Raw genomic sequence first — 12,332 nt, 5'->3', positions numbered from 1 at the left:
TGCTACTGGATCTAAGGCTGACCTGGATCGTATTCATTAAGCACCAAACAGAAGAAAGCAGGCTAAAACAGGGAGGAACTACCTGGACTTGTCCAATAAGGTACACTTTAGTTTGGTTTAGATTTATGCCGCAAAAATGGTTTGCTACAACTTGCACTAATGAATATGTCCCAGTCCTGCCGCTTTGCAACAGAGTGTTAACAGACTGAAGGCCACATAAGGCCTCTGTCGTCCAGTCATTCAAAGTCAAGTTGTACAGCACCGGAATGGTGTTTTATGACACTCAAACATAAAACCTTTTGGTGCTCTGCTGCCCTCAAACACATCAAAGGCACTAGTCAAACCACACCAGCAACAAAAAGTCCAGCACATCCGACAAGGATGCAATTCTTTACTGCACTCTTCATGCACATTTTGAACAGCACCTTTGACCTTAAATAACTGGCGACTGATACTCAGGAGGTGACAGACCCAGAAGTTGGACAGCAGGGTTGGGGTCAATTGCATTTCAATGTAGGATGTACAGGGGCTTCTTTTAAAAACTGAGCCACACTACAAATTCATTACAAAAGAGAACTTTATTTGGTAACACAAAAACTGTTTGTATATAACCCATAATAAGTGTGCACACAAACAGTAATTTAGTTTAATGCTTCAGTTTCAAGTGTAGAATTAGAAAGGCAACACCGAAACATTGACATATTTGTGGAGAAAAAGTGCAGTCGACAAAAGTCAAAAGTTTGGACACACCTACTCATTTTATGGCTTTTCTTTATTTTTCCTACATTGTAGAATAATAGTGAAGACAAACTATGAAATAACATATATGGAATCATGTAGTAACCAAAAGGTTTTTTTAAATCAAAAATATTTCATGAGATTCTTCAAAGTAGCCACCCCTTGCCTTGATGACAGATTTGCACACTCTCGGCATTCTCTCAACCAGCTGCATGAGGTAGTCACCTGGAATGCATTTCAATTAACAGGTGTGCCTTGTTAAAAGTTAATTTGTGGAATTTCTTTCCTCAATTTTTTGGAGCCAATCAGATGTGTTGTGACAAGGTAGGGGTGATGTGCAGAATATACCAACTAGGGCTAAAAGACCTTATGGCAAGAACAGCTCAAATAAGGAAAGAGAAACAACAGTCCATCATTACTTTAAGACATGAAGGTCAGTCAATACGGAAAATGTATTCAAGAGCAGTTGAAAAGACCAAGCGCTATGATGAAACTGGCTCTCATGTGGACCGCCACAGGAAAGGAAGACCCAGAGTTACCTCTGCTGCAGAGGATAAGTTCATTAGAGTTACCAGACTCAGATTGCAGCCCAAATAAATGCTTCAGAGTTCAAGTAACAGACACATCTCAACATCAACTGTTCAGAGGAGACTGTGTGAATCAGGCCTTCATGGTCGAATTGCTGCAAAGAAACCACTACTAAAGGACACCAATAATAAGAAGAGACTTGCTTAGGCCAAGAAACATGAGCAATGGACATTAGACTGGTGGAAATCTGTCCTTTGGTCTGATGAGTCCAAATTTGAGATTTTTGGTTCCAACCGCCGTGTCTTTGTGAGATGCATATTAGGTGAATGGATGATCTCCACATATGTGGTTCCCACTGTGAAGCATGGAGGAGGTGGTGTGATGGTGACACTGTGATTTATTTAGAATTCAAGACACACTTAACCAGCATGGCTACTACAGCATTCTGCAGCGATACTCCATCCCATCTGGTTTCCGCTTAGTGGGACTATCATTTGTTTTTCAACAGGACAATGACCCAAAACACACCTCCAGGCTGTGTAAGGGATATTTGACCAAGAAGGAGCGTGATGGGAGTACTGCATCAGATGACCTGGCCTCCACAATCCCCCGACCTCAACCCAGTTGAGATGGTTTGGGAAAAGTTGGACCGCAGAATGAAGGAAAAGCAGCCAACAAGTGCTCAGCACTAGATGATTCCATGTGTGTCATTTCATAGTTTTGATGTTTTCACTATTATTCTGCAATGTAGAAAATAGTCAAATAAAATAAAAACCTTGAATGAGTAGGTGTGTCCAAACGTTTGACCGGTATTATATACACAATGTGGATATAGTACATGTTGGATTGTACATGTGGACAATATGTTGGATTATGAATAAGGTGACTTAATTATCTGACTGATTTTCATGCGGTGGACCATAAATACATTTTAAAAAGTGGTGTAGTAGTGGTAGTAGGAATATAAAATTGATTGCAGTGCAAACAGTAAGACATCAAACAGCATAGCCAATTTCTCTTGGTGATGAGGCTACCTACTCCTACAAGTGAGCATCAAACCAAGGCCATATTTAAGTAGTGTGCGAGTGAGTGATTGTCTGTGATCATAACCTATATATTCACGATCAATGTTGAGGCACTTCATCTAAACAGTCCCCTCTGGACCCGTCCCCAACAGTGGCACAAAGGATGGTTTGCATAACTAACATAGGTTAGGCCACCCCCCTGACTGCCACAATGTGAGAGGTACTGTGTATGGATTTGATGTGTGTTAAAATGGCAGAAGGCTCAGTTCAGTGGGAAGGATCTGTAGATCTGGTTTGTGTTCAGTAGGCAAGAAACTGAAGAAAATGCTCCAAAGGGAGACGTAATATATTGTCCAATAAGAAAGGTTTTGAAACATTTTGCTACAGTATGTCCTAATGAACATGTCCCTGTCTAATGCCACTGTGCTGCGGAGGCTCTAGTCTGGTTTGGCTCTGTGTGTCTGACTGAAAGGTCTGGTCTAGATCAAAGCAGACAACATTTGAAAGCCTTCTTGATCTTGCCTTCTTTTCCACCCTTATCCTTGCTCTCTGACATTTTCTTTTTTCGCACCTCCCTCATAAGATCAAAGAACACCTGAAAAGGATGGACAGCTGTTAGTTCAACACTATAGTTACATTGACAATGGAAGTTGATTTACTGTAAAAGGTTGTTTCTAATCATGCTTGTAGTTTCTGATCTCTCTTTCCCGGAAACATATTTTGATAACATAATCCCCCCCCCCCATCTAAAAAGTATAAATCCTAAGTAAGAAATTACACAAAGGTATATTGTTCCTAGTCCTACTGTAGCAAAGTGGACAGTACGTTTAAGTTTGGTTACATACCTTGTCGACGTTGGCTCGTGTCTTGGCTGAGGTCTCCACGTACTGCACCCCCCACTCCTCTGCCTTGGCCCGGACCTCGTCCAACGACACCTGCCTGCGGTCCTCCAGATCCGACTTGTTCCCCACCACCAACAGAGGGATGGTATCGTTCTCTGCTTTCACCCGCATAATCTGCTCCCTAGGAAGACACAACACATTAGTCCTGATGAAGACCCAGTTCATCAGGGGGTATGAATACTTCCTGAAGGTACTGTACGTTCCCGCCCACAGACGGACCAAATCTGAACCCATCACAGACGTACGTTTCACAAGTTTGGATAGCACAGTACAGTGAGTAGAGCGTACAGTAGCAGTACAATAACATGGGTCACATTAGCTTTAGTTAAATACATTTTACAGTAAATAAAAGTACAGTAGAGTATATTGTTAAACTGAACTCTACCTTACTGTATTAAGTTGCACCCTACTGTACTGTGATGTCCAGACTTGTAAAACAAGGAGAATGACATATCCATAATTATGCATTTCTGTGTGGTACAGATCAAGGACCCATGATGTTATTCCTGTACCGGGTGTAAATCCACTTCACTTACTGTAGTTCTATTACCAAAAGAGATTTTTTTCCCCCAACGCAAGATGCCACGTCATAGCTGACACCACATTCTTTCTGCAAACATCTTTGAATCTTAATTAGGAGCAGATATTCAACTGTTTTTGCCAAACGTGGTCGCATAAAAACCTGAGGGAGATTCATTTTTGTACATTTTTCAGTGGAAATTGTTCAAAATAGTCCTTGTGCATAAAGTTGTATGGTTTCTTAAAAACTTTGAAATGGTTTTTGTTTGGCATACGTTAAGTGAAAAAAACAGTCAAAGCCTAATTCCTTTATCATGGAATTGCCCTTCTACATACAATGCATAGATCTCGTGGATTGTGGATCACTCAATGCTAACATATATAAAGCACTTAATGTTCTAACTAAATACATGTACAGTGGCTTGCGAAAGTATTCCCCCCGTTGCATTTTTCCTATTTTGTTGCCTTACAACCTGGAATTAAAATGGATTTTTGGGGGGGTTTGTATCATTTGATTTACACAACATGCCTACCACTTTGAAGATGCAAAATATGTCTTTGTTTCACAATAAAAAACGAGGAAAAAACAGACAACTTCAGTGTGCATAACTAGTCCCCCCCACCCCCACCCAAAGTCAATACATTGCAGAGCCACCTTTTGCAGCAATTACAGCTGCAAGTCTCTTGGGGTATGTCTCTATAAGCTTGGCACATCTAGCCACTGGGATTTTTGCCCATTCTTCAAGGCAAAACTGCTCAGCTGCTTCAAGTTGGATGGGTTCCGCTGGTGTACAGCTATCTTGAAGTCATAACACAGATTCTCCTGACCCCTCCTGTCTCAGCCTCCAGTATTTATGCTGCAGTAGTTTATGTGTCGGGGGGCTGGGGTCAGTTTGTTATATCTGGAGTACTTCTCCTGTCCTATTCGGTGTCCTGTGTGAATTTAAGTGTGCTCTCTCTAATTCTCTCTTTCTTTCTCTCTCTCGGAGGACCTAAGCCCTAGGACCATGCCTCAGGACTACCTGACATGATGACACCTTGCTGTCCCCAGTCCACCTGGCCGTGCTGCTGCTCCAGTTTAAACTGTTCTGCCTTATTATTATTGGACCATGCTGGTCATTTATGAACATCTTGGCCATGTTCTGTTATAATCTCCACCCGGCACAGCCAGAAGAGGACTGGACACCCCACATAGCCTGGTTCCTCTCTAGGTTTCTTCCTAGATTTTGGCCTTTCTAGGGAGTTTTTCCTAGCCACCGTGCTTCTACACCTGCATTGCTTGCTGTTTGGGGTTTTAGGCTGGGTTTCTGTACAGCACTTTGAGATATCAGCTGATGTACGAAGGGCTATATAAATACATTTGATTTGATTTGATTGAGGTCTGGGCCTTGACTACGCTATTCCAAGACATTTAAATGTCTCCCCTTAAACCATGCAAGTGTTGCTTTAGCAGTATGCTTAGGGTCATTGTCCTGCTGGAAGGTGAACCTCCATCCCAGTCTCAAATCTCTGGAAGCCTGAAACAGGTTTCCCACAAGAATTCCCCTGTATTTAGCACCATCCATCATTCCTTCAATTCTGACCAGTTTCCCAGTCCCTGCAGATGAAAAACATCCCAAGAGCATGATGCTGCTGCCACCACCATGCGTCACTGTGGGGCTGGTGTTCTCGGGGTGATTAGAGGTGTTAGGTTTGCGCCAGACTTAAAATGTTCCTTTATGGCCAAAAAGCTCAATTGTAGTCTCATCTGACCAGAGTACTTTCTTCCATATGTTTGGGGAGTCCACATGCCTTTCGGCAAACACCAAATGGTGTTTGCTTATTTTTTTCTGTCCACTCTTCAGTAAAGCCCAGCTCTGTGGAATGTACAGCTTAAAGTGGTCCTATGGACAGACACTCCAATCTCCGCTGTGGAGCTTTGCAGCTCCTTCAGGGTTATCTTTGGTCTCTTTGTTGCCTCTCTGATTAATGCCCTCCTTGCCTGGTCCGTGAGTTTTGGTGGGCGTACCTATCAGCGTAGACGTACCTGAACTCTGAGGTGGCAGTGAACGACTCGTGTTCAGTGATGGAGAAGACTAGCAGGAAGCCCTCTCCGCTCCTGAAGTAGTTGTCTCTGATGGCAGCATAGTCCTCCTGTCCAGCTGTGTCCAGGATGTCGATCTGGACCTCCTCTCCATCCAGCACCACCTTCTTCCTGTAGCTGTCTGCCTTGGTGGGCTCGTAATCCTCCACAAACTAGGAGGTGGGAAGGAATTATTTTATTTACAGAATCGTAAACTCTTTTCAATGGAAAAGCAGTATTAGAGGTTTGTGTGGCAGCTTGCCTAAGTCTCTCTTTAGCCTCAGTGTCCACCACATGCTACAAAGGGAGCAATGTACAGAGTCTGGTAACGATCAGACTTATTGCTCTTACCTCGTCATACATGAACTGCAGAGTGAGGGCTGACTTCCCAACACCTCCACTTCCCACCATGATCACCTTGTGCAGCACCAGAGAGCTCTGGTTCTTACTCTTTCCAGTAGCCATCTTTGGATTTGGACACTGTCCACTGCTGCTACACTAATGGAAACTGCCTCCACCAACACCAGAAGTTCCTACAGTTGGACACAAACATGTAAATTAGCCTACAAAACTAAACATTCAAACATAAAAAAAAGTTGCAGAAAAGTGTTCAGAGAAAGAAGGCAGGGTTTTGTATACGCATGTACATCTAACGTCAAAACAGATCCACATGGACCTAAAAGGTTGACAAAACAGCCCATTTCAAGATGGCAGCTGGCTGAAACATAGGCAGTCGAAAAATCCTATTCGACTGACCCCTATAATTTCATTCATGACGGCAGCAGTGGTGTGGCAGCCTTCAAGGGCAAAATTATGTAAGTTACAATGATAACACAGGCATGTTGTAGCCTACTACTACCTAGCCTACTGTACTTTCAGTACATACCTTCACAGCAGTTTTTTTTAAATGTTTATGAACCTCTGATTCGCTATGCAGTCGATACGTAAAAAAGTGTATATTCTTAAACCCTTACCGTGTACCTATGTTTGTCATCTGTTGAAGCGTGTCTGTTTGCTGACCCCCCCCCATTTCACATTTTTATGGAGTAGAGACGTCCCAAGGACCCCAGATAGCAAGGACCATAGTTAAAATAATCTGAAGGAATGATATCAGTAGATCATGCAATGGATTTATAAATCAGGCATACAACAAGAGGAGGAGAAAGCAAAAGAAGAAAGTGTGAGAGAACCTCTTGTAAGTGTCATCAACTGAATGTTGGCATCATGTCAAGTGTAGCTGCTGCTTCTGCAAAAGCTAATGAGGATCCGAATATGATTTTTTTTTTTTATTAAATTAACAATGTATTGCAACAAGACCCGAGGAAACATTCCCACAACGTAATAGGCCTTATTGTCAGTTCCAAAACAGAAACTAAAATCATAATAAAACACTGTTCACAACTATAAGCCATAACTTCCCCAGAACTTTTGGCTATTTTTAAAACAAAGCAGCTAAACATATGTCCCTTTTAAGTGCCCTAACGGGGGGGGGGGTCAAAATAGATCCAAATAAATTGATTTGAGACTTCTGCTACTTTCTACCTGCCACTTTCTCTCAAGGAGCAGCTCTCGATTGGATAGATACAAATTAGATGTGGTCAACCGAATATTGGATGAGAATATGTCAATCGACAGACGTTGCGCAAACAGTGGTATGTTGGACCAAGATAAAATATAAATAAAAATCCGCTTCTGATATCGATTTCCACTTGTACATACTTCTACAAAAGTGCATAGAGATAGCAAACGTCTCACCTCGTAATGTGTTTCGTGTCTTTCTTTGCTGTTATCCGGTATACACCATGGGAAAGCTAAAGTAGAGGGCAAGTTCCACTTACCAGCCGCAAATGCGGATATTTTGACCACTCCCGGACGTCGTGTGATAACGATTATATGAACCGGATGTGACGTCATATGGAATTGTGCCACCAAAGATCGTACAATATGAACAAGATTGGCTAGGACTGCTTCTCTCCGATCACACTTGTAGGCGATGTCATGGCGACGTTGATGCCGCGTTAAAAATAAACCATGATGTCAGTGATCTTCACGTCGGAATGTCGAAGCTCTAGAAAGAGGCCCGAGTTCCCGAGTTGGAATTCCGAGTTGGATGACCGTTCGAAAGCAATGCGCCATTTTTTAAAGACTGCTTGTAAAAAATATGAATGTTTAGAAAGTTGGCGCACACCATACATTTTTGCCTTTATAAACCAAACTAGCATTAAAACTCCGCCTGAAAAACGCCCATTATTCACCTTTTATGGTGACAATAATGCCCTCGTTTGCTGCATGCTTTGGATGTGTTGAGTAGGGGAGATAGGGTGGTTTTAACACTTTTCGTCAGTTTCTCAGATTGTTTATGGTGGTGTATTCGAAACTTGATACAAACAACCTACAGCTGTCTACACAAATTGGTGTGGTTATTATATATGTAAATCAAATTGCAAATGCATGGTGTTGTCAAAGGAGTGTTACAATTTACCCCATGGTCAGGGTTAGTAACAGTGCTTGGGGTGAATTGTAACAGAATGAAAAGTGCGTGAGAGCAACATTGCCATGTTTAACATTTTGTTGGGCAGAAATAATAAATAATAAAATGTGTATTATTTTACCCTCCACTAAATGGTATTTCTCAACCAAACAACAACTAGGCTAAACGAAACACCTACACCTGAACGTTTGTGGTGTGTGTCTGTGTGTGTGACTGTTGGACATGCTCACTTAATCAGAGTCACATTTGTGACAGTTGTATATCTGTCCTGGGGTACAAGCTTGGTGGGCCCATAATTTGCATTCCCAGCACTGCACCCAAACCTCCTTGGAATAGTTAAAGTGCTCCATGCACACACATTTTCCTTCTGGGATATTCTGGTTCAATCTGCTTTGTTTTGCCTTTTTTCTTAGGCAGGGTCGTTTTTTTGTTGTTGTTCAGTGTGGTTTGTCTTGGCTTGCTTCTTTCCAGCTATTGTTTTCATCAGGGCAATTTTTCTTTTTGCTTTCTGAGTGCTTGACTTTTTATGCTCTTCTTCCAGTGCCTGCGTGACGGGTGTATCTGTCACAGTTTTCTCCTCTTCCTACCCCTTGTTGTAATTTTCCTGAACCCTGCTTTTAGGAAGGGGCGTACATCAACTGGGTTGAAATTAGAAGAGTAATCAGGTGTTTCCCAACCACAGCCTGATACATGTGGGGAGGTGCCCTGTGAAGTGACTGGAGAGGTGGCCTGGAAGGCAGTTGGAGAGGTGGCCTGGAAGGAAGTTGGAAAGGTGGCCTGGAAGGCAGCTGAAGAAGTGGCCTGGGAGGCAGTTGGAGAGGTGGCCTGGAAGGCAGTTGGAGAGGTGGCCTGGAAGGCAGTTGGAGGGGTGGCTTAGAAGGAAGTTGGAGAGGTGGCCTGGATAACTGTGGGCACAGGGGCCTGAGCGGTGTCTGAAGAGGAGACCTGGGAGGCAGGTCTTTCCGGGCTTCATCCTCAAACAGGCATCACTGGCTGAGTTCACCATTTTCTTCAATGGCCCGTACATGCTCCTGTCCAGTAGCTTCTTTCACTCTTTGCAGAATCTGTACAGAGTGACGTGACATGTGCCATACAACTTTGATCTGATAGACTTCCCCTGCTCTGCTACATGATCTGCTACATCTCTTTTCAAAGTTTGGAGAGGTACTCCATTGTCTGTCTTTCTTTTCCATAATCTAGGCATGCTGAAAGTATAAGAAAACATGTACCAAAAACATTCAGTTTTCCTCAGGGTAAGGTGTAAGATTTTCTCACAAGTTGTTACAACTAGGGCCTCCCAAGTGATGTCACCTTGTCCGAGAGAGATTTACATGGTTATCAAAACGTCACGCCAGGTTAAGCCTCCACAAAACACAGCCCTTATTTTAAGTGTTTTTAAAATCCCCTTATGGGAAGAAATGAATGGTGTAAAAACGATTGGAATCATTACCCTGTTGACCAGGTTTTATGGGTATTATAACAACCCCACTGTGGGGCTCTATAGAGCTTGCCAGCTTCTAGTCCCAAAACCCAGAAATGAGTTACCTCTGGTTTGTTCAGCCATCCCTAGGGAAAGATTAATGAGTAAAGAATAGGGTTTTGGAATAAATTATGAAAATAAGGTCTGATGAAACCTCTACGGGACCAGTATCCCCCCAACGGGACGGTTGTAGTTAACAAGAAAACTTCCCAGGACATAGACATGTCTTATATGGGCAGAAAGCTTAAGTTCTTGTTAATCTAACTGCACTGTCCAATTTACAGCAGCTTTTACAGTGAAAGAATACCATGCTATTGTTTTAAGAGAGTGCACAGTTATGAATTTGAAAATGTATCAATAAACCAATTAGGCACATCTGGGCAGCCTTAATACCATATTTTGAACAGTAATGCATTGGTTAATTTGATCAGTCTAAAACATTTCACGTACACTGCTCCCATCTAGTGGCCAAAATCTAAATTGCACCTAAACTGCAATAATAGAGTGGGCTTTCTCTTGCATTTCAAATATGGAAAAATACAAAAACAAACAAAAAATGTTTTTTTTTGTATTATCTTTAACCAGATCTAATGTGTTATATTCTCCTACATTACTTTCAAATTTCCACAAACTTCAAAGTGTTTCCTTTCAAATGGTATCAAGAATATGCATATACTTGCTTCAGGCCCTGAGCTACAGGCAGTTAGATTTGTGTATGTCATTTTAGGTAAAAATTGGGGGAAAAAGGGTCCGATCCATAACACAGGCTTAGGAGATCTTATACGTTTTGTTCTATGAGATAATAGCAGTTAACATGACCTTTATGAATTATGAAGCCTTTATGTGCTTTTTCTATAACATCAATTCTTTTAAACTCACAAAACGTATAAAATCTCATAAACCTGTGTCTGCCACAGACCTTGTTTTCGGGGTTTATCCAAAAACCCTCCAAAAACACCGTTAATTTTCCTAATTTTGTCCAACAAACCATGGCGGGGTTAGTGCCTACAAAAAGTGTAACGCTCGTCGGAAGAAGTGGACCAAGATGCAGCGTGGTAGGTGTTCACACGTTTATTACAGCTGACCACTAAGCAAAAGAACGTCACGTTCTGAAGGCTACACAGAGCTAACAAAACAAAAAAAGAAAACATCCCACAACCTAAGGTTGCAAAACAGGCTGCCTAAGTATGATTCCCAATCAGAGACAACGATAGACAGCTGTCCCTGATTGAGAACCATACCCGGCCAAAACATAGAAACACAAAACCTAGAAATAAAGAACATAGAATGCCCAGCCAAATCCCACCCTGACCAAACCAAAATAGAGACATAAAAAGCTCTAAGGTCAGGGCGTGACAAAAAAAACTCCATTAGGCTACTATTTCTCGTTATTGAAATCAGACCAGGGCAGTTTCTTAAGGAATGGCAATGGCGAATGTGATCAAATGTCTCTGGAGGTGTTGGCAGAATGTTTAAAACGTTTACAGTAACATTTGCTGTATCTGACCATTTCTGAAAGAAAAAAAACAATTGCAAATTGTTGTGGACCTGTAAACAGATCGTTTGAATTCGATAATGTTTTGCATTTACTTTTCCCCAAACCTAAATATACTGCACTGCCCACAAATTCTGAAACGTTGTCTAGTATGCTCGACAAAATGTCAAACCTAGTAGGCCAATTTAAGGTGGTATCCTACACTCTTCAAAGCAACAGATCAACTGTCTGTTCATCTCTTAAATTCTACTGTAGGCTATATTATAAACCGCGCTCCCTTTTGGATGCAAAGAGCAAAATACTTGAAATAATAGCCTAATTTATAGGCCCAATTAAATGAGAGATGCGCGTGGTAATTTGTTGTAGGTTAAAACTTCTTCTGTAACATGAACCTATCATGGTCAGGAAAGGTGGGGAGGAAATTATTCTGCATAAAAATATGTATTATGTATATAAATTAAATGTTGTTTACTTGAGGCATATGAAATTACAGTAGGTTATTCAGATACACAATAGCCTAGCCCAAAAAAAATGTAAATGGAAAAGGTGAACCGCCTGTTCTACCCTTAAACTGCGCTCCGAATCGGATCGCATGGAGCAAAATTGGGTACTTGAAATCGAATTACTACTATAAAGTGGGTCCAATTAAAATAGAGATGGGACGTTGTAAGCCTAATAGGCCTATGGGCAGGGGTGCAACTTTCAGTGGAAACAGGGGGGACGTCCCTCCCACATTCTGAAATTGCATTTTTCGCAGGTCAAATTCAGTTTTTTTTTTATGGCGCACGCATGTTTATGGGTAGCCTATGTCTTTTGTATGTAGGCCTACACAACATTTATAAATGAGGCCCCATGGTTAATTCCAAGTAACTACAGTTAGAAATAGAATCCAAAAGGGTTTTTGCCCTCCAGGACCGGAATTGCACAGACCTGCATTTGACAAATACATCGGCTATATGTCTGTAGGCCTGTAGGCCTATGACAATTAGAAACAGTGCAAACGTTTTAATTTATATATACTAGCCTACACAGTCATTGTATGTGCATTGTTTTCCCTCAATATTATCCAGCATATTTCATGATTTATGCTGT

At 41.7% G+C, this 12,332-nt stretch overlaps 1 protein-coding gene across 1 annotated transcript; it reads right to left on the bottom strand.

Moving 5' to 3' along the window:
- Positions 1–2,259: 2,259 nt before the first annotated feature.
- Positions 2,260–7,660, bottom strand: LOC109890625 (ras-related protein ralB-B). Its single transcript, XM_020482585.2, has 5 exons — positions 7,530–7,660; positions 6,126–6,307; positions 5,739–5,947; positions 3,137–3,314; positions 2,260–2,886 (listed from the first exon to the last, which is right to left on the bottom strand). The coding sequence occupies exons 2-5, from the start codon at positions 6,237–6,239 to the stop codon at positions 2,776–2,778; spliced, it is 612 nt and encodes a 203-aa protein (XP_020338174.1). The 5' UTR covers positions 6,240–6,307; positions 7,530–7,660; the 3' UTR covers positions 2,260–2,775.
- Positions 7,661–12,332: the final 4,672 nt, after the last annotated feature.

Source organism: Oncorhynchus kisutch, linkage group LG5 (assembly GCF_002021735.2).
Source record: "Oncorhynchus kisutch isolate 150728-3 linkage group LG5, Okis_V2, whole genome shotgun sequence".
Taxonomy (NCBI): domain Eukaryota; kingdom Metazoa; phylum Chordata; class Actinopteri; order Salmoniformes; family Salmonidae; genus Oncorhynchus; species Oncorhynchus kisutch.
Note: the sequence above shows the minus strand (reverse complement) of the source record. Positions and strands in the feature narration are given on the sequence as shown.